Source organism: Phymastichus coffea, unplaced genomic scaffold (assembly GCF_024137745.1).
Source record: "Phymastichus coffea isolate CEN01 unplaced genomic scaffold, Cenicafe_Pcof_1.1 PCOF00099, whole genome shotgun sequence".
In the NCBI taxonomy this organism is placed as follows: domain Eukaryota; kingdom Metazoa; phylum Arthropoda; class Insecta; order Hymenoptera; family Eulophidae; genus Phymastichus; species Phymastichus coffea.
This window is the reverse complement of record NW_026706910.1, coordinates 531973-555168: the sequence shown is the minus strand read 5'-3', so window position 1 is coordinate 555168 and position 23196 is coordinate 531973. Positions and strand designations below refer to the sequence as shown.

Below are 23196 nucleotides of genomic sequence, written 5' to 3'. Positions count from 1 at the left end.
GTCGATCTTGCATTTACGAAATCATATCGTTCCGTGCGCGCTGTCCCTCATTAGGATTAGAAACGTGCCCGGCGAAGGAATCCACTAGGAAAAAAAAGGCGCTTTCCGGAATGTAGCATTAGCGCGTACACATTATCGAATTAGCTTATCAGCGGCGGTTAATAGACACTCGATCGATCAGAAAAACAAGCGCAAAGCCGTAGCTCACCTTGATAAGAAAGCACAGAGCGCAAACACCCACGCGGGTCGAGGAACTTTCGTCGAACGAAAAAATAAGAAAAGCTAGTCACGCTAGCCATGAATATTCAGTCTGTTTTGTAGGCGAGGGGAAAAACAGACGTAGCGTGGCGTGAGGTTTGAAAGCTCTCTCTCTCTCTCTCTTGAAATAGCCGTTGCATCAGGTGCATTGCTTCTCTCTCTCCGCAGCGTTAAATTAAGAGCAAGCCGACAGACTTGCGTCACTCTCGTACGGTTCGGGGTAGCGCGGCAGCCCAGCGCTCTCTTCGTTTTCTCTTTCGTTCTGCCAAATCGACGATGATATCGCTGCCATTCGTTGAGAAATTATGTGAAAATACTCGTCTCGTGCCAACGTCATAGATAGCGCGGGGCGGAGTATAGGATCATGTGACGTTTCGCGCGCGCGCGCGAGAGAGAGATGGCCGGTCGAGGGAAAGCGAGGAAAACGGAGAAAGAGAGCGAGACATAATAATGGTTTCTCGCGTCGTAGCGGACACGCGCGCGCCCCTATCGCACGCCACGGCTGCGATAAATCGCGAATAATAAGTCCCGCGAGCGGCTCCGTTGTTATTGCCGCTGCCGCGCGTCGACAAACTGCGGACCGCCTAAAGAGGCTTATTCCTCAGCAGGGAAGCGGAGAGCGAGGAGACGCGGAGATGGCCAATTTCCTTGCTTCCGGATCGCAAAATCCCGTAGCCTCGGCCCGTCCAAGTCCAAGTTGGACGAAAAGTCTGTCTCTGCGTCGGACTATCCGATCTAGACTGCGAGAGCTGCTGGCTTTTATCGCGACAATTAATTAAACTAGAACGCGAGAGTGCCTCTTTTTCTCGCGGGACGACCGCGAGAAAGATAAGAGCGCGCGCGCCGTCGGCCCGGCACGCGAGAGTACACGTGCGCCTGTGCTCGCGCATTGATTCTCAATGATCCATCTCGCCGGACGCATCCAAACGTTGGTCGTTCTTCTTTTTCTGTTTCAGGTGAGTCACACGGTAGTTGGCTTGTCGACAAGCTGCTGCATTTATTATTTAGCGCACTGCTGGTTCGTCGAGTGGCGGGGCCGACGTGGAATTCATCAATGTCAAGGCGACGCCATTTGCATAATTAACTAATTATCGCGAGCGATCGAGAGAGAAACACTTTTTCTTCGTGTGCCGCGCGCGAGAATTCGGCTCGCCCCAGCGATTTGTCGCGCGCCTCGAGTTGCGCAACTTCGCAATCAGAGCTAGACGATCTGTCTTTCGGCCCGAAAAATCTGCGAAGAGCCATGGTCAAGGCTGACATGCAGATCGCGTGCACGTTTTGTAATCTAATTGTCGTCGTTGGGGAGTGGACGAGTACACGATTATGCGATTATGCGTTCTGGTGACATCAGCTGGGTACACGTGTCTTCTTTTTTTCTTTGTTTTTCCTCTGACCGTGCAGTTATTCTTTGTAAGAATCGACCAATTAAGGCGGTAGGCCGAGCTGCTTCTTTTCATTTTCCTACTTTCGAAGATGGATTGGGTATCATTGAGAGAGACGAACCAATTCAATGGTTGTTCCCGATGTCGCTGACCGAAAAATGTTATTTCCGTAGTTTCCTCATAATTTTACTTTACGAACGAACGACCCTCTCTGGATATTTTCAGCGAGGAGCTTTCCAAAAACAAAACGACAACGACATTAATAATTGTCGATCGTACGTCTGTTCCGTTATTTCGTTGCGCGACGGATAGAATTATAAAGTCACGGTGAATAAATTTTATTATTAATTCGAATCACGAGGAAAAAGATAAGCTTCTGCTGGTTATATCCTCGATACAAATAGATACATAAAAAAGTTTCCACGCGCTACTTTTAAAACTGCACTCGGCAAATGAAAAGAACGAAATTTACATGTAAATACTTTTTATGATTCACTATACACAGCATGATTGGCGGTAAAGTGTTCCACCTCGACAAAGAAAAGACATTTTATCTCTCTCTCTCTCTCTCTCTCTCTCTCTCGTATATTTGACTTCTGGGAGCAAGCCGACGACACGTGCGTCAGCTCGCGTGCTTCGTACTTAAAGAGAGAAAAAAAGAAAAAATCTGACACAAGTATACTCCACGTGAGTTCGTCGAGACTTAGAAGAGCAAAGCGGAAAGTTTCTTCTTTCTACCGTTGCTGTTACATTACAAATGAGAGTTCGAGCAGTAATAGGACATGCATAAATTATCGATAAAGATACAAGTATCGGCTGGTGGGTAAATAATTAACGAGCTTGCTTTTCCGACGCCCACGCGAATTGAACGCATCGGCGACAACCCTCCTCCCGCATTTTTCGGTAAATAACTGCCTAATGTATGTACATACCTATCGGCCAGTGGAAAGTTTGCGCGGCGAATGAGTTAAAGAAGAGCGAATGTACATGCCGGTAGTTTTGTTTGATGGGCGGGCGGGGAGGGAGGGGGGAGAGAGAATCTCTTTCGTTCGCCGACAGGTCTTCTTTTCTTTTTTCTTTCGTCGACGATCACAATTATAGCTTTCCTGTTCTTGTTGCAAACTTTTGATGAAATATTAATCGAGTCACCAATATAAACGGAACGTTGACCCACAGAACGACGACACCTGCGACCTTGAGCTTTTGCTTGTCTTCACTTTCCTCTCCGCGCGAGCTTTCTTGAGATATTAAACTTTGACCTTTTTTGTTGAAATGTGTCTGCATTGAAACTGATTACAGGAGATATATATTATCGGCAGCGGGACCGGGTAAATAACGTAGAAATAGATGGTCCGGTGATGCATGGAATGTTTTCCGTCGATAAATAATTCTGGGGATGCGCAGCCGTAGTTCGGTGAGCAATCGAGAAATATATATTCGCCCCATTAGTCTGACGACGACTTTTCCGAGACATACAAATAATAATATTTTTTCACTTGTTTGTTTTTTCCGCCAATCGAGTTTGTTTTTTTCTCTAAAGTCAGAATAGATATTCCATTTCTGTTTTAGCAATCTACAAAAAAAAAACACGCTTATTCAGCGACCCGTTCGCAAAACAATCGAGTGCGTTTGCATAATAAATAAATCGATAAATTCCGTTCATAAGAGCAAGAAGTTTTAATTTCTTATTCGAAAATACTTGTTTGCAAAAGTTGTCGGGTGGCATATCGTTGAAGCGTTTCGCGCGCGGGAAAATGCATTGCTAATCGGGTCGTATATCATCAGTTTTTCGCAAGCGAGCACACCTTCGGCATCTTTTAACAAAGCCTGCGTGGAAAAGTCTCTCGCGCGTCTCGCGCTTTCATAACAGCAACAATCTCCTGAGCTTTCTGTCCTTCCTTTTTCTCTGATACAGCAGGTCAATTTTTGACGGGCAAAGCCTCTCATCGACAACTTTTCCGAGTGCAACTTTATCAGTTTTCGATAAGGGCTCACTCGACACGGTTTGAACGCGCGAGTGAGCAGAAGCGAAGCGTAAGGCGGCAAGAAGCTTGCGTATAATGCAATTTGCACGTTTCGCAATGTTCTCGCGGTTATTGCCGTGCGTGCGTGACGTAAACTTGGACGATTGTTAAGTAATTGAGCATAACTACCCGAGTTTGTTTATGGGCAGGTTGCTTATTTTTCGCCATGATGAAATAGCCACGGTTTTCGAGTAAGCCGCGCGAGATAAAATAAAAGGTTTTCGATGCGGCGTAACGTTTTTTTCATTTTTTTTTTATAACTCGCGCCTGCCACTTTTTCTTCGCAGTTCAGCAACGAGAGAGTTTGCAAAACAATCGCACTATCAATGAACACAATACCCAACAATCTGTCTGACATAAACTTGGTCGTAAATAATTAGAATGGTGTGAATCCGTGCGCGCGTCGTTAGATACACCCGAGTCCGTGGCGATAAAGTGGCCACTTGTTTTTTCGCCGTGGTCTTTAAAGAAAGCGAGGCAATCGGTAATTGTTGTGTAACGCGGCCGATGAGATCGCCGAGGAAGCAGACGGGCGCAGGTGTGGCTTATTTCGGCGTCCCGATAAACATCGGCTGACAGCGGCATTTGTGCAATTGATCAATGTAATATCAGTTGATAACATGTTTACAGGCGCGCGCGTGGCTGGCTTTGATAATTTTACATTCCTGAAAAACAAGAGCTACGGACCTTCCTGTGCCCTCGCCGCACGCAATAGCGCAACAATTTCACGTCCGTCCTATGACCAGATTCGTGTTTTCGATCTATTTTCTATCCTTTGTTCGCGCACGGAATTTTCCAGCGCTGCTTCGTTTCTCTTTCTCCCCCCCCCCCCCCCCCTCCCTCCCTGCACGCATCACGAAGGGAGTCTTTGTTGCCGACCGAAGGGAGGAGAGAATGAATTCACGAAATTTTCCGTGGGGGCTCGTCTCCTGCTGGCGCACGGGAGCAGCGGCCGACTTCATTAAGCGCATCATCGCAAAGATCTCTTTCGCGCGCGCGGAGCCTTAAAACTGCTCTTATCCGAGGCCTTCCATTTTTTTTTCTTTCTCTCTTTGTCTTCCCTTTCGGGATGCGCGTGCGAACGAAACTCCGGAGATGTCGAGGTTTGAAGAAAGGTTTCTTTTTTTTTTTTTTTTTTTTGTGCGAAGCCTTTCTTTCTGACAAGCAGGTTGAGCCGATGTGCGTGCAGTCGAGCGATATCCGAAACACAACCATTGTTGGTTAGTTTTCGTTTTTTCCACTGTCGACATTAATAATTCATCATCGGGTTTCTAAATAAAGCGAAGCCTGACAGATTTGGTTTTTTTTGCCGCAGATCTTGATTAATCTTCTAAAACGAGACTCGGTGTCAATCAAATGTCTTGTCATGTTTACCTTAAATTATTAACATGTTTCTTTTTTTTGAGGGGGGGGGTGGAGGTGTCTCTCTCGTCAGAGAGACGGCTGCTGCCTTGTACTCTATCCAAATATTTCCACTAAAAATTTTTAAAGATGTTCCACGGCGTCTCAAGTGTCCCACACACGGGCACACATCTCGTCAAGTTTTTTTCCATCGGCACGGATGATGCCTTTCTCTCGATCAGTCTACATACGGCGAAACTTCGGAGAACTCTTGGTGATGTTGGTGTGTGTAGCTCTCTCTTTCTCTCTCGTGTGCACAACACGAGCAGGACAAAGGGGGACATAACATACATACGGATACCTTGAGAATAGCTGCTGAGTCTAGTCTTCCATAGTCCCTTTTTGTTCCCGGACCTTCACTGTTATTGCTGAAATTACGTCGATTTCTTACCCACTGAATTTGACTCTCTCTCAATACATAAATTTCTCTTTGTCCGCTGCGCCTCTGATTTTTAATCAGCAGCCTACCGATATGTACCCCCAGCGATTTCCGTAGCTAATGCTCGGGACAAGATTCTTCTCCCTTGCGCGTAAAAATATGGGTCATAGGGTCGATTCGTTACAAAAGGGATCGGTACACGCGCGCGACCGACCGAAGGAGACCTTTGTTTTCGCGTGCTCTTTGTCCCCCTGTTTTTTTTTTCGGCAGCGCACGCGCGCGTGCGAGTGCGGCACGTGTGCGAATTTTTTTCCATTCCTCGATTCTACACGTACGTCTGGGTTTCGATCTTGACTTTGGACTTCGTTGGTCGAGCGGAGTATATTATCGGCTCTTGCTAAGGATGAGTATCCCTTCGAGCGAAGGCGATGTCGTTTTTTGTTCATTCTTTTCCGAGGACAATGTACCTAGACTCGCGCGCACGTGTACGGATTTTTTTTTCCAGAGCGGTTCGAAGCCTTGCGTGAATTTCGGATTCCGTTGGAGCATGTGCAACTAATAACGTTTTTACGTGTAAACAAAATAGTGGTTCTCTTGAAAATAGTAATAATATGGATAAAATAAGGTAAAACTGGAGTATATCAGTCACATAAAAAAATTTTCCGCGAAATGTTAATTATATGCTTATATTCTGAAAAAAATATATTTACCAATGTGAAATAATACCGATTTTCGTATGTAACCATCTCTTAGAATGGCGAAATTCGCGTTCAAAAATAAAGATATCGTCCCGAAATAGCTTATCGGAGGAAACTACGTAAGCCAAGGTCACCAAAATGAATGTCGACGATATACGGCTTGCGATGATCGTTATTGAAAGCGCAACGTACAGCATAATGCTGTCTGTTTGCTCGGCGGCTTAGGCGCGATAACAGATCCCAAGCTCGAAGCTGGAAGTTGCATCAGAGAACAAAAGCCATCGGTAATCGCTGAGAGATTAGCCGAATTGTTTACCCGCTTACGCAGCTGCGGGGGGGCCAGGCGGTGCACCGATACAGACCGAGACGCGTAATAGAGCCCAGATAGCACTGCTGTCCGGCGGCGAGATAGACGCGCCTACCTGCTTTCCGTCGGTCGAGGCGACGCGTGGCGTCGCGTCGCCGCCGCCGCCGCCGCACAATCGATCGACCGCTCCAATTCAGCCGGCTGTTGCTCGCGCGTGCGTTCGCTTCTCGAACGTATCAATTAGCGAAAAACATGGGCAATACATTTCGTATACCTCTCTCGGCAGCCCCATTGTGATCGCTCGCGCAGTAATGACGAAAGCTGCTTCCGCGTTGCATCAGTCGCTGCTTCAAACACACGACAAGATAAGGCGTATCGCGCGCAACGCGCACTGACACGCGTGTCAGCTGTTGTTGCCGTTTCTTTTGCATTCTTTGCGCCCTCGAGATACTAATCGTCGAGAGAGAGAGAGAGAGAGAGAGAGAGAGAGAGAGAGAGAGAGAGAGAGAGAGAGAGAGAGAGAGAGAGAGAGAGAGAGACTATTTTTGGTGCTGACAATTGGCCTACATTTTGCATGAGTTTACATACAAAGGCAGTTTCTCAAAGTGTCCTTGGTGAGATTCTTGAATATTCCCCATCGAGCGACGATGAGACGTTAGGGTTGAAGGTCAGGTTTATTTGTAAGTAAATGACGTTTCATCGAAAATTGGAACTTTTGTTTCGCTCGATTAGCTTACTAATCGTATTCGGGATTTTTAAATCGTCGTGCTTGTAAAGAGAAAGGTTAGTTGAAGTTAGTTCGCTGCCAGTAATTAGGTCAGTCGAGTTTTACTGAAAACGCACCGTATTTTACATGGTAGTGTGTAATTTTTGAAATCTCGACGAAAGTAGTTCATCTTACTCTCTCGGCCTGGACGCTTATCTCATTAACGACGACTTTTCGCAGTGTAACGAGGCGTTTCTAAATACACAACTCGAGGGACATATAAAATTACTCTCATTGTTCGGCACAATTCTGTCCGGATAATATCAAACGTTGCATTTTCTTGCGCTCGATTAGCCTAAGAGCGTCTCCCATTGTGCAACAGTTCCCAAAACTTTCTCTTTCTCTCGCGGCGGAAGAAAGCCCATCCGCAGCCGTCGATCGATCCACTATTAGAAAAGAAAAATCCAAAGGCGTTCTCTCTCTTTCAAACACGCATGCACCCTTCTTCGATTCGCCAGGGGTCGTTGCCCCGAGCTTAGTCGCAATAAAAATAAACAATTTTTTCGGCCTCAGCCTGCATCGATTGTTTGCGTTAAGTATTGCACATGAATCCTTAAGCCTCGAAAGCGAGCAAGTTCTGGGATTTTTACGATTGACCGTAAAGGCTACCTTTGTTTTTCCGGGTCGAAGGAATAATCGTAAAGTAACCCCTGCGCGCATTTGCCGCTTGATATCATTATCGTCGACGTGGGTGTCGAGGGAAACAAACAAGAGGGATGCTGATGTGGCAATACATATATGTATATACGTACGCGCGCGTGGGTGGGTTAGTCTTGAAAAATCAATAGCACGAGGCGCCGACCGAAATTTAATCGACAGTATCGCTGTGTAAAAGAGCGCGAGAATCGAGCCAATCGCCAATCAAGCTCCTCTCGCTGACTCACGCGCAGCCGATGACGCGAGCGCAGCCTCGAGCAGGGAAGACTCGAAGGCGCTTCCGCGCGAAAGCAACCGCAGCTGGTCGCTCTGTTTGCTCGGCTTTGTTGGATTTTTCTCTTTGTATCGGTGCACTGCCTGCTTCTCGCCCTTCGCGGTCGCCCTTTGTTCGACAGATAACAGTTGCGCGCGTCTCATTAGGCGAGGCGTCGATAATTCTTTCTTCGTTGCTTGCTGCCAAGTTCGGGGATCGCTTACTCGAGAGATGACGCTCGATTAGTTGGCTCGCGCGCGCGTCCATCGCCCGCTCGACGTCCGCCGAAAGCCTCGCTGGCAAGTCAACGTATTTCACGTATCGCTCATCGTGTTTTCAGTTATAATCATCTACCAAAAATACAAGTCGCTGTAATCGCTGAAACACAGCCAGTTCGTGCGGCTATCTCTGATAGCTCCAATTTACATTTTGATAATTCTTCGACTTGTTCAATCTTAACGACAATACGTATTTCGTTATTCGTGGAATAGCCATAGTCGCGGTCGAGTAACGAGAACAACGATCGTTCATTAACAATTTCAGAAAAAAGTTAATCCGCTCGTGTGCGCGTTTCCCTTTGTTCGAAGCGTAGCTGCTCGAGGAACAAAAAATGCGAGCAGCTATTGCAGTCGGAGTAACGAAACTCGCCGAGGCTCGAAAAGAGATCGCCGCTCACTTTTTGCTTTATCACCATTCTAAAATCCTTTGCGTGCGAAAACCGAATTAGCACTCGCCTCTCGCTAATAGCAGTCATTCAACTCCTGTTCTCTCTCTCTCTCTCTCTCTCTCTCTCATTTTTTTTTTGCTTTCGCGAAAATTTGGATGGCAAGAACTGGGCCGTTTCGATCACTGTTATTGTTGAAGAAGAGATGAAATTTTCGAGATTAGAGATAAAGATCAACGTAGCAGCAGCCGTAAACACACAATTAAGAGCGAGAGAGAGAGAGAGAGAGAGAGAGAGAGAGAGAGAGAGAGAGAGAGAGAGAGAGAGAGAGAAGAAACTGGTTCCGAAACGTGCAACGTACCGTTGAACGTGAAATATATGTAAGCGCGCCGGCTGCACGAAGGGGCGGACTTTTTTTTTACTTTCGCTTCAATTTCGTGGAAGGAATGACTTTTCCAGGGTCGGCTATGTCGATACTGTATACATATGCGTCGCGTACTACCTACTACTTCTCCTTAAGCTCGATTGTTCAAGACAGCGTCCTCGTGATTTGAATTTTCCGTGAGCGATCGAAAGTAGCGGCGGCGTCCTAGGGCCCAATTATTCCGATCGCGCGACACCCCTAACCATCTTTCAGCCTTGCAAAGCAATTGACTTATTGCAGTTATTTATTCGCTAGACTTTCATCGGCGATGCCGGATAATTCGCTTTTGTTACTTCGTATCAACTGGCGAACGCGAAGGGAAAAGAACAAAACAAAATTGGTATGTTAATCGAGTGTTATTTGTACTGCGACGGCTTTGCACAAAGGATCGCTTGATAATGTTTTCTTTTTTCAGCGATACGCCAACTTGGAAATATTATTGCCAAGCTTTTCATGGCCCCAGTCACTCTGCAAATACGAGAGGTGAGAAAGGCGGAGCTTTCCAACTAGAACTTTTCGACTTTGAACAATAAAAAGTGAAGTCTCTCTCTCTCTCTCACATGATTTTTCGCATAGCCAAGGCTGAGAGTCGACGTAGGAATCGTCATTCCGGCACGAAGACCTCGGTACTTCTAAAAATGACGCACGAAAGACTCTTCCGTTGTTTTCTTTCTCTCTGCTCCGGAGAGGATTATTCATTCGCTGGGTGTACAAACGGCAAACAAACAAACGAATCGTATAAGCGCGCGCTTCCGCTCGTCGTGTGGATGGGCATTCGATCACGCGAGCGAAATTTTTAGCCGTCGCCGGGTTACTAGGTGAAAAGAACGCGCGCAAGCCTTATCGAGAGAGAAAAGAGCGACGACCGACCGAAGGACGCTGATTAGTGTCAACGCTGAAAGAGGCTCTTTGTGATGCATATATACTTCGCGAGACAGGCATTGTGCGCGACGCCGACGACGACGAGTGCAACGACCAACCCCCTTTTCTCTCTCTCTCTCTCTCTCCTCGCGAGAGAGGCTTGTTTTCCTACTACGCGCTGCGTCGAAGAACCGCCTTTTTTCTTTCATGATCCGTGTGAACGATTTTATTTTTGGCGCACCGGAATGCAATTCACTATTTATATGTTAATACGAGCCGCGCGCTAGAGCGATGAGTCGCGAACGGCATTTGCGGATTCGCAGCTTTTCGTTTGACCTGATCTGATCGTAGGAACTCGAAGATTCCGCTTCTCAGAGTACGTACTTGTTATTTTATTTTTTGATTATTCTACCAACGCTGCTGTCGATCGCATTCTTCCTTTTTTCGAATGATAAAAGACAAAAAATCAATCTGGCGACAATGTAAGCGCACAATATTTGTTCGCGAACTAGACATCGCTTATCATCGATGTCAAGTGAATCATATTCGACAGAGATAACAAAAATAAATGAGTATGAAAATTGTTTATTTGCTCAGAAAACGAACAATTTTTTCTCCGACAAGTACATTATAGTTACAATTTTGGAAAAAAGGTCTCTCCGTCCGAGCGTAAATTTAAGTACCCCCAATCCTGAGTTCAACGGAAAAACCGGCCCACCCTATAATTCACACTGAAAAAAATTTTTTCTCTTAGAAAAAGAAAAAAAGAAAAAAAAAAACAGCTTTGCCCCGCTGCGATACTTGCACTGTATAAAAGCCAATAAGAGTGTGACGTTCCACTTAGCGGTTATTGATGGCAGAAAACAACGAGGAAAAAGACAAAGGCGAACGAGGGGTGTGCCTGCATGAATACTCAACGAGTCATGTAAAAAAAAAAAGTTTCAAGGGCGCGCGCGCGGAGGGAAAGTGAGTTTTCGTTCCGCGTGGTAATTGATGACTGCGGAAGCTATATCTATCGCGCGATCGGTAGAGGGGAGGAGGCCATATGCGATCTTCTAATTTTCACACGAACTCACATCTATTTTCCGGGCCATTTGTGTCATTCCAGTCCTGGAAGATCGTTACGAAGTCGGATCGAGAGTCGTCAGATGCGCATCGTCCTCTCTCTACTTATAGGAAAATGCGAGTCGCGCGCGCGCACGCACTCTCCGAGGAGTTTTCTGCCTCGGGTCAGCGCGCTCGTTGCGTAACTTTCTTCTTCCTCTCTCTCGAGCGCTCGGATTCGTTCAGCTTCCTCCTCCCTCCCTCTTTTGCCTTCAGAACGCGGAAGAAGGCTTTTGCATACGCATATCTCATCTTCGTTGGTTCCTCCAAGGTCGCCACGGACGCGTGTGGTTTCGATTCTCTTTTTGCCATTTCACCTTGCGCGCCAAAATGTACCGTGATTCAGTTTCTTTTTCTTTCTTTCTTTTTTTTTTTCGTCTTTATTACAATGCGGGTCGAGTGTGATTCATCGAATTGTTATCATGAAAAATACACGCCCATGCGCATCGACGAAAAAAAGAAGAGCGAGCTTTTTTTGCCGAACCCACAATGTGTGTTGGATGGATTGACCGCGAACGCTGCCTTACGTAATTCGCGTTTCGTTTTTTTTGTTTTTGAGAGAGAGAGAGAGAGAGAGAGAGAGAGAGAGAGAGAGAGAGAGTAGAAGAAATGGAAAATTTTGGAAAAAAACGTCGTTCTTGAGTGGCTCGCGAGCGGGGACTTTCCAGCGGTAAAATTTTCGCGAAGCCGAGAAAAAAGAAAACATAACAGCATCCAGTCGGTGGGATCGATAATGAGCCTAAAGTGTCTTGCTGCGGTGTATACGGTGTATATATAAATCAGCTGGTCGGTCGCGCCCCGTTATAATGGCGCGTGCTGCTCGGCAGCTAAAGGAAAAGGAGAACTTTTGCAGCGCCAGTATAATAACGAGAGAGCCACTTTCCCGAGCGTTGACCTCTCGCTGGCGAGTAGCGAGAGGAGGCGAGCATATATACAGCCAACCGCTCTGCACTTTTAGACTTCGGCTACTGCTGCACCTATTTGCCTCATCCCTGCTGCTCTGCTGGCAAACCGGGTCAATCTGCGAGGCGCCCATTCTTTTTCTTTCTCCTCTTGTTTTTGGAGGGCGGCGCGGGGGGGATCTACCGACGAAAAAGATGACGACGTGGGGGGGTTTTGCGATTCGACCTGATTTTCTGCTTTGAAATATGTTCGGGGTGGCTACATTCGGAAGCGTATGCCGAGGCGTTGATCTTATTTTTTGTTCACGACAACCTGTGAAATCTCGCACGATAGTAGTCGCGGCCGCGTAGAATCTCTTTCAAAAAAATTTGATACGCGTTATTTGTACGATAAGCGCTCTCGTTTGAAAAGAAAAGAGAATCGCTGTTCAAACTCTTAATTGATAAGGTGGAAATTTGGGACACTTGATTTTTATATTATTTTCGAGATTCGCTACTACGTTATTGATGCGATCTTTGTCAATAATCTGCGTACGTGACATCACGTGCCGTAATCGTAGAACGACATCGAGTCGATCTCGAGACAGCAAAAAAAAAAAAAACGAAGAAATCAGCCAGATCGGTCTTCTAATCCAGCGGTATACTTTTATCAAGCCCACTTATCAAATAAACACACGGTGGTCGACGTAATGCAGTACGCATCGAATTTTCCGTTGGCGATCGCTATCCCGCGATGGAATAGTTCACGTGCGCTCACGCGATTATTCAACATTCGTCGGAGCCGGTTCGTCCGAAAATCAGAACGAGTTTGTCACCGGTCGCACCAGTCACGCGTTGCAAGTTATCGTTTCGTGCCTGTCCTTGGCACGTGTTGATTTCCAGTGAGAAAAATTACTTGGGCAGGGGGTAGCGCGCGCACGCGGCGTGTGTGGGCGAGGGAGAGCTCAAGGTTGACGTTATATTTCGGAAGCGGAAAGAGAGAGAAAATAAAAGCAAAGTTGACGCGTCCGCGCTTTTGCCCCGAGTCAACCCCCTCGGCGTCGAGCAATCTCGTGGCGCGCTGCCGAGAGAGCGAAAGGTAGTTTGATAATTAGGCGCTGCGAAAGACATGTTTTTCACGCTCGTTTTCCTCTCCTCGCACCGGCAATCGGGTTTGATGAGAAATAACGACATGTTATTCAGTGCGAAAACGCAGCCGGAGTTGCGATATCGACGGGTCTTTTTCTTCCACTTGCAATGTTGTAAGTTATTACCCAGATATCGCACTCGACGATATTATGTAAAAGTGGAGATATTACTCGACAGCCAATTAAATGACTCACAACTTCAAAGGTACATATCGAAAAACACTGACGCGCGCATTTAAAGACTCAAATGTATTTTCGTACAGTAGAAAAACTCGAGCCTAATGGCCAAGAACGGAAATGCAATAGTATACCCGACTGTTTCAAAAAAAGTGGCTATACCAAGTCCAGTTGTAAACGTTCCAACGCCTCGGAAAAGTTTAGAACCTAAAGTTTTGCAACTTGCTCAAAGAAAGTCATACATACGTGCGGAAATTGCACTTGACGTCTTGAAATAGCAAGCTAGTAACAGGTGTTTTCGCTCTGCTATAAATCTTCACAAATATTTGACTCGCTCGCGACTAAAAGAGATAAAAAGAAGAATCCTGACGATGTATATTTGTTTGGCGATAAGAAGCCGAGGCGTGTTACGTCAGCTTTTCTCTTGGCGATGATGTAGAATCTATTTTCAATTTTCATCGACCTGTGTCTTCCGCGTCGGCCTTGAGCCCACGAGCACGCACTGCATCAATGTTAAGCTCGTCCTTCTTTTTTTTCTCGAATAGCGTCTCTCTCTCTCTCTCTCTCTCTCTCTCTCTTGGGAAAATTCACAATGAACTTTTCCGAGATGTCACGCGAGCGCCTTTGACGTCAAGCTTGCCTCTGCTAACTCCGCGCGACTGCTGCTTCCAGCACGCGATTGCACCGAGCGAGCCACCAAGAAATGCACGGCCGCCTCGAGACATTTGAATATTCGCGTACGCCTATCCCAAGAGATGTTCGTACGTGATTGCCGCGTGCGTGTCAGCTGATGAAATGAGCGCGCGTCGCAGATATGACCTGTTATTCGCCTCGCGTAAACGACATTGGCATCGATGAGAGAGGGGCAAGCGGCGGGCCAAGAGGGTAAGTAAAGCCTTCGCGCGAACTTTCATTCATACGGTCGAAGCCGACGAGTACACAATGAGCGTCGAGAGTGTGGCAGTCTGTCCGATTCGCGAAGAGCCCTGCGCGTCGGCTCTTACGGCGGACAAAGGGCTTTCCCCGGCCCTGCTCCCTTCCAGCGCCACGAGGAACGGTCCCTCCCTCGCTCGTCGAGCTTCTTTCCTTCACCGGCTAGGCTGCCGAGTGCGACGCGTCGACGAGGCCCTGGTGCGCGTGGCTGACAACGTTCGCCGAGCGATGATCGATGTCCTCGCCAACGTCACGCGCGTCACGCGCGCTCGCAACAAACAGCGGACAAAGCGATCGCTGTGCACGCGGGGTACGGACCGGTTGCCAGTGTCGTCACGTTCGTTTTTACGAGAAACTAATTAACTGATTTCCCTCGCCCATTTGTCGCGGGTGCGCCGGCTAAACCATTTTCATTCGCCGTCAATTCATTTTTACAGTACTAGCCCGTTAAATGCCGCGCGCCACGGCGTTCCCGCAGAATCGTTGTGTACAGGCACGCTTCTCGCTCGCGAACGTTGGCAGCCTAGTGAAAGCGGCACGTTTGGGGCAGCTCCAAAAAAAAAAGAAGCGCTTACAAGAGTCGAGCCAGAGGCCGCGAACGTTAATCTAATGTTAATTACTCTTATGCCAAGCGATAAATCTTGTTAACAAATCCGAATCGTCCGACGCGTCTTGCTTTCGGCTCGTCAAACGAGCACGCCAAATGTAACCTGCAGCCTTTTTTCCTCTACTCGAGAAGATAAAGGTATACTCTGTTGTAATCAAGCATCCGAGGCAGCGCGATTATCGCTTGAAATACAATGGCAATAAACAGCGAACAAAAAGGAAAAAGAAAATCGTCCGCTCGGAACCGCTGATGAATTTTAACAGCCTCCCCCTCTCTCTGACAGCATTTAAAAGAAATTGTCACTGTGCTCCGATGGTAATAAAACGCGCCTTTGTCCGCGCGCTGCACAAACCACCGCGGCACCGCGGCCATCTGGTAGTCATGACAAAACTGCACTGCCTATATAGTCAGGACAAAGACGCGTAGCCGCTCTTCCGACAATCAGGTTAGCGAGTCGACGTTTCCGGAAGAGAGACGAGGAACTTCCTACCTTGAGCACACGAACAATCGTCGTTGCGCGAGTGAACCAGCTGACGAAAATGCTTTGGGACCACCTCGAACCCGACAAACAAAGGTCAGCCCGGATTCATTGATCCGAGCGATTGAGGAAGCCCACGCATGCTTGCGGGGGCGTCTTTGTGTGCCGTCGCACGCGCACACACGCATTTCTTTATTCCCGTGCGCGCGCGTATTTTTTTCCAGCCCCCCCCCCCCCCCCGTGATTTTGTCTTTTTTCACGATACGCGGCGCTCCCGCACAAAGCAGTTTCTGATCCAGTTGATTTCATTTTTGCAGGCACATCCGAACGCAGCTCGGGGTAGAATATTAATTAGACCGTAAGGAGTTGCCGCTGCTTGTTTTTGTTCGGCCAGGCCGTGTAATTTTGCGATTATCATTCGCGAAGTACGTAATTGTAGGCCGACGACGCCGTGCGTACGTGTTTGAATGCTCATACATGTTGTAGCCGTCGAGAGCTGCACGAGTCGCGCGATCGATTTGCTTCTTCTCTCTTGTTCCGAGCGACTCAACTCGCTCTTGTTCATTCACTTTTCTCGAGTTTTTGACTATAACCGAATTACGTTCGCCAAGCAGTGAGAAGTCTCGAAGTCGACGAGGAAGCGGAGAGAAAAAGAAAAAAATATTCAATCGCGCTCGCGAGCAAAGTTTCGCCTCGACATCTCCGATTATCAGGACTGCACCGCTCGCAGCTGATCAAAGGTTCATCATATCGCACTGCACGCACGCACACACCTACACCGAGAGAGAGTTGCCGGGCGCAGCAGGCTCTTTCTCCTCGCAACTGCTGGTTATTCGCTCGATATTTTTAGCTTGGCTAGTAAGTCTGTTGCTAGGGCATCAGCTGATCCGTGCCGGGCTGCCGCCTCCAGGTACGTGCGTTCGATCCAGTCCGCGGAGAGCCCCGCGCTCCGGCCTTACCCAGTTCTTTATTCGCGGCAGCACGTTCTTGCCCCGACGTTCTTGCTACCCGTCCAATTTTCGCGACCCGCTCGCGATTTTGCCGTGCGAGCGTGGTGTGTCGATGATTCGCAGCGGTTGGTGAAATTTGGTGACTATTGCGAAAAGTCAACCGAACAAAGTGCGGTTGCCAAGTGAAAAATTACGAGCTTACGGCCCTGCCATGACCGGCCGGCTCTCCCTCTCTCTCGTCGGGGCCGGCTAACAAAGACGGTCGCTAGCGCGCATGCGTCGAGTCTGTACTCAGCAGAAGCGAGAGAGAGAGAGAGAGAGAGAGAAAGAGAGAGGGTGAGAGAGAGAACAGCAGCAGCCGAGGACGTCGATCGCACGGCTATTCAGCGTCAGTTAGCAACCGGCACTGGTGCGAGCCGCGAGCATTATTGACGCACCCTCTATTGTACTCTATTCTACACTTTCTTTTTTTCTGCTCCTTTACTTCTTTCTCTGACATCTCATTCGCGGAACATTCTCATAATTTCTCGCGGTACTTGTGCTATTTCATCATACGATATATTTCGTCGTCACACTTGGGAGAAAAGTCTGTGATATCTAGCGAATAGTTAAAGAGGGAGAGATAGATGTACGTATCGTGTGAGTGTGTGACTTATTATGAGCTGTGAATTGCTCCTCAAAAGTGACAACTGTCGGACGTGCTAGAATTGATAACAGAAAGTCCAAGAGAGTTCTCGACAATTTCTCTGTGTTCCTCAAGATTCCCGTGGCAGAAGAGCAGGAAGCAGCGTCGGAGACCGGCGCTACTACCATGGGTCAAATCGGCAACGATGTGAGTATCGATCTTCCATCGTCGTCGTTGTCGTCAGTATGCGATGTGTTGTTTTTTTTTGCCTCGTAGTATAGCCGTGCTCCCTTCCTTTTCGAAAAAAGGAGAAAGAGAAATAAGGTAGACGAGAGCCAAGGGGCGAGCAAAAAACCGGTTTCTCGTTGTTTACGACGATGCAGTTGTTTGCGTTTGTGTGCGAGCATGATGTAAGTGCAGAAGGCGAGTGACCCCCAACTGGGTCATCGTGCATTTTCAGACTTTCCATGATAACCTTCGGCGAAGAGACGGCGGCGGCGGAACGAGAGGTTCATCGCTCGCCGCCGTTGTGTCAATTGAGGCCAATAAGATTTCGCTCGGTAACCAATTGCTCAGCGCGCGGAGAAATTAATAACCGCTTGCAGTTGCAAGCTTCGTTTCACGTGTGTCTATTTTCGGCCCATCAGACAGATTCTTTTAGGTATAGGTTTTAACCTTCCTGTTTTTCTTTCGCGCTCACCCGCTGATAAACCATGGATGGAGGTCTTGTGCTACATTACAGAGTAAGACCGACAGGACAGATGTGGTTCCCCGTCCCTGCAGCGGCTTTTAAATTGCTTCACTATCAGGGGAGGGCCGGAAGTTCAAAAAAGGGGTTTTCGCCTTTAAACATGGTACCCTACTCTACTTTAGTTCCTTTGCCTACTTGTCATTGTCGGTTTCGTGTTCCCAAAATTACCACGCTCCAGAGAGCGATTGCACTTTCACGAAAAAAGGCACTAAGTTGATGATGGTAATTAGGCAGGTGAAACAAAATCGTATGAAACTCACACGACCTCGCGGTGATGCATACATTCTTTTCAGTGGAAAGTTTTCAGTGGATTTCTCTCTTGTGTAGTCAGTAATTTTATCGGCAGAGAGTAGCCGCTGTGCACTTTTGATCGAAGGGCTCTTTTGTGTTTTTCGACGAGTTCGCGTCAATTAACAATGATTGTCGTGAGAGAGAGGAGAGGAGAGGAGAGAACTTTATTTTCGGCTTGCACTCGATTAAGTAGGCCTTTTATTCGTATGCGAATTTCAAGAGCGCCATGTCCATTTTTAGCTCTCTCATTTGGAGAAGAAAACAAGAACATTAAATTTCAAGTGGGATCGTTATTTGTCACAAGCGCTCGCTGCTGTTGCTGCTACTGCTGCTGCTGCTGCTGCTGCTGTGTGCAACTTAATTAATAGAAGGGTTGTCAAGAGCGAAGTATCTCCTTTTACGCTTGAAAATTATTATACTTGTAGAAAATAAAATCAAGAGATAGGGATAGGTACAATAGCATAGTTAAAATCGACATGCACGGTTCGAGGTCGAGGGTGCGTTCGCTAAAATCTGCCGCAACTTTGATTTTCAGACCTCTGATTTCCACAGAAGGGCCTGGAAAGAGAGAAAAACTTTTCCAGAGATGCACACGTATGCATGAAGCCTATTTGTTCCGTAGAAGGGGAAAAACATTGAATCCTTTTTCTTTCGGTGAGAGAAGGAGATTATTTATTAATTTAGGGTGGCGTTTTTTTCGTTCCTGCTACGGTCTAGACAGGATTAAGAAAATACGTTCGAATTCGTTATTCGTTCTGGGGTCAAAAATTATCGTGTTCAATCGGGGATAGCGAACGCAGCCTTGTTTCTCATGGAAGCACATGGCTTTGTCTTGCACGCGAACGGCAAACGATTCCTGATTTTTCATTTGGCAATCATGCGGGGGGGGGGGGGGGGGGGGGGGTACCGATTGGAAGTTTTCTAATGCTGCTTTAATTGAACTGTGCCTTGCGAGTGCCGCCACGCGCGGAGAGAAAGCAGCGCGCACACCCCGACCCATCAATCTCGCTCCCCTTCGCTCGCAACTTGTTTACCTCTTCGAAAATTTCGCCTTCGCGCGCACGATGCATGGGGGGGGGGGGGCATTGTCGTCTCCGGCTCGGGTATCGAAAATTTATGCGACTGTTTGCTCCGCGCGGCTATTATCGTCGTGCTGGCCCTGCAGCCAAGCGATTTGGCAGAGCTCTCACCTGCGAGAGCAGAGTCGCGGGTCTTTCTTTCTCTTATTTCGCTCCGTCGATGAATAATTGATAATTGGAGGCGAGTCGAGCGATGAAAAGCCACTATATATATATAAGGCGAGAGGAGAGGACCAGTTTCTCTCGGTGTTGCCGGCTTTTCTCTTCGCTCCGGCGTTGCCATGCAGATGTATACATTCGCACGCCTTTAGCAATCTGCGAGTCAAGTTTTAGGCTGCTCCTTGCGGTGCCGTCGTGTCTCATTGTTTCCCTCTGCGCAACCAGCGCATCGTCGCTTATCGCGCTCGCTGATAATTGTTTATCATCTGCCCCTCGTTTAAATTGTTCCGAGTCATCGGACTCTATATCCTCGTCGACTGGGTGCACAGAATCGGCACACTGTTGTGGATGTGACTTTAGATGTTAGTCTAATGCCTCGACGGCGTGTCGACGAGACTGACGCAATACAAACACCTGATTGCAATGGGCACTCGAGTCCCTTTAAGGCGACTCGCACGACCTTCGGCTTCTATACTACACCAACAGGCGTACTAACAGCTTTGCTCTTCGCTCTTGTTGCAGACGCACGTGCTGCTGATGGACGCGTTCTTACAGAACAACAGGCTGGATCATGTGTCGCGCGTCATGTCCTCGCATCCTACCTATCTGGACCACTTTTTGCGCACGCAGAACTTCATACTCAGAGGCGACGGTCCGTTGCCTTACGACTATCGACATCTTATCGCCATCATGGTAAGACAGTTAATTCGCTGGAAAGGGGAGGATCAAAAATAAGAACAGCGAGAGAGGTCTTGCGTAGTAAATGGGTGACTAATGATTCATGAATAATTATAAAGAGCTGCGCGCGAACTAGGGTAAAATAGAATTTATCTGAATACAAGAAACAAAAAAAAATAAAGTGATAAAAATTGAAATCGAGAGCCACGCGCACAGACCTTTTTCGGAAGATTCCACGTGTGCACGCTAGCGTCGATACTATTTTTTTTTTTATTTTTGAAAGTCTCTCTCGAGAGAGACTTGTTTGTCGCGGAGCGATAAGAATTAATTATTTTCATTCAGCCGCTATAACGCTATTCTCGGTCTTTTGGGAGACAAAGCTACTTTTCCAATTGACGCGTCGAGCGCGTATTAACGATTGCCTGTGTTTTCCCCGAGAAAGCGGCCTTTCCCCGCCACGCGCGGCCGTCTAATTTTAGAAAAGTCTCGCCGAAGCAGCGAAATCGATCGAAAGAAATTTGGCGCGATAATGCGATAAGATAGCGCGAGCGCGCGCCCGTGTGTACCTGAAAACAGGTTGCTCGCGCGATCGCTCCTCGCGGTAAACATATTGTCGACGATGGAAAGAACGAGGAGAGCGCGTCGTTTTATCGCGCGCGGCGAAAAAGCCGAAGATATACGTTTTCGCTCGGTCGCGGTTACGCAAGAGGAGGAGCGCCACGCCAGTTCTCTCGCCGATTTTGACACTTGCGCCGAGGCGTAATAAAACTTTGCATGCGAAAGTTCTGCGGACGCGACGTGCTGTTTGCAATGCTGATCGCCTATCTCGAGTCGCTCGACAGAAAAGGAGAAGAAAAACATATATATATATAATAATAAAAGAAACGATCGCGCTGCTTGCTGAATCGACCGCGAGTCGTCTCGTAAAGTAGCTTCCAAGAATAAAAGTGGCCTTATCTATGCGCTCACGGCGCTCGTTAAAGAAGAGCTCAAATTAGCATGCGTGCTATCTCTGAAAACTAAACAAGATCAGCTTGGCGAACTCGTGGACAGAAGAAACGCTCGAACGAGCGATTTTTCTAGAAAGAGAAAAGAAAAACAAGTTCCACGACGCCAGCGGCAGTCGAATAAATTGGTCCTTGCTTTGATTCGCAGGCGGCCGGTAGGCATCAATGCAGCTACCTGATCAATCTTCAGAAGACGGAGTTTTTAAACCAAAGCGGTGACGAGACTTGGCTGCAGGGACTCAAATCGATACCAAGGAAACTGCAAAATCTCTACGAGATCAACAAGATTCTCGCGCACAGACCGTGGCTACTCAACAAAGTACACATCGAGGTAAGTCGTCATTGTTTGCCGAGTATGCGACTGCCGGCCTATTAAGAATATTATCGCTCGCGATGAAAACACACGAGCGACGAGGCGCATATAGTCGCGAGTCAATAACTCCGACACGAGCGAGCTTTACTTTGCCCGCAATCGCTGCAATTTGCATGCGAATACGCGATGCAAATTCGCCAGATAGTTAGCAGGCCGACTGCACTTTTTTCTTCTTCTTATTTCTTTGAAAGATTTATTTTTCCATCGAGTCGGAGCTAAACGTGGCAGCGCGAATCTGGAGCGAAACGCGTCATTGACGCACGATTTATCCCCGTTTCGTTTCAGAAATTGACGAAAGGCGCGGACAGCTGGTCGTTAGCGGAGGTGGTGCACGCGATAGTGCTGCTGGCGCATTTCCACTCGCTGTCGTCCTTCGTCTTCTCGTGCGGCATCAACGAGGAGCTCGACAACGCGCTCGGACATCACTACAAAGAGAACATTCAGGCGAACAGCAACGTTCCGAAACCGCTGGAGATAAAATTGTCGAGCAGTCCGAAGCGTATACCAAATGGAATGGAGAAAGACGGTAAGGTCGGCTCTATGAAATCCAGCGTAGGCTACGCTAGTCGCAGCGGCGAACTAGATATCATCTCAAACTTTTGCGCACTACTAAATTATAACGCAGATAGCGCGCGCTATCATGTTTGCGAAGAGAGTCTGGTTAATGGCATAATGCAAAGGCTGACATTTTCAAATATTCGCTTACACGCGACACACCGACGCTTTTATTACAGCCACGTGCGCTTACAATTACGGAGCGCCGATAATCTAGAAAGTTACAGAGTGAAAAAGTCGTTCCCGCTTTTGCACACTCGCTCGAGCGAGCGATGACAAGCTCAACTCAAAACACTTTTATCAATTACGACATATTTCACTCTACTTATTGATTGGTAGTGCATGGAGGAAACTTTTGCCGAACGCGTTACAATGGATCCTGTTGATTGTTGCAGAGAAACAACCGTCACCACCATCGTCGCCGAGTATATTGGGCGAGCAAGAAGTCGGCGTTGAGACACTCATGGAACGCATGAAGCGTCTGTCGGAGAAATCAGGGTCCTATCAGATCACCCAGGAGGAGCTGTCGAAACGCTTCGAGACCGTGGAAACGCAGTCGGCCGAGCTCGCAGCGGCGCCACAGCGCAGCAGCTCCGTACTCGACTCCGATATTGGTTTGTTCATCGAAGATCCGACATTTATCTATCAAGACTTCGCTAAGGTACACTTTTGATTGATCACGCGGTTAAAAAACTATACGATTAGAATTGGAGGTACCATCGTTCATCTTTTTCTTTTTCGTTATTTGCAGCGTGGCCAGTTGAACGACATCCCAACTTTCCGCGTGCAAGACTATTCATGGGACGATCACGGCTATTCGCTGGTAAACAGACTGTACAATGATGTTGGTAATCTATTGGACGACAAATTCAAGACGGCCTACAATCTGACTTACTACACCATGGGTACGCACAACAAAGTGGACACGTCGCGTTTCAGGCGGGCCATTTGGAATTACATACAGTGTATGTTCGGCATCAGACACGATGACTACGATTACAACGAGGTTAATCAACTTCTCGAACGTAGCCTTAAAACTTTCATCAAGAGTGCCGTTTGTTATCCCGAACGTGTCACCAAGAGGGATTACGATCGTGTCATGAGGGAGTTCAAACATAGCGAGAAGGTGCGTACTTGTGTTTTTGCTATGCTCATTAATGTTGTATGAAAAAAAAAGTTATGTAAATCACTTTACGATCACTTTACGATGTTTGTGCGACTTTGAAACAAAGCATTCAAATACAATAGTTGTGTTGCAGTAAACACTTTTAATGATTCATTTGACTTTAGAGTTGTCCTTGAAATGTTGGAAAAACAATTTATCGA

General features: G+C 47.4%; 1 protein-coding gene across 1 annotated transcript in view; it reads left to right on the top strand.

Annotated features, from left to right (window-relative positions):
* Window positions 1-23196, top strand: part of LOC131670058 (sestrin-3) — a 78271-nt gene that overhangs the window by 52141 nt on the left and 2934 nt on the right. Inside the window, exons 5-9 of the mRNA XM_058945378.1 lie at window positions 19780-19950; window positions 21091-21273; window positions 21601-21841; window positions 22266-22531; window positions 22622-22996. Of these exons, the coding sequence (XP_058801361.1) occupies window positions 19780-19950; window positions 21091-21273; window positions 21601-21841; window positions 22266-22531; window positions 22622-22996 (1236 nt within the window). The remainder of the gene's footprint in view (window positions 1-19779; window positions 19951-21090; window positions 21274-21600; window positions 21842-22265; window positions 22532-22621; window positions 22997-23196) is intronic.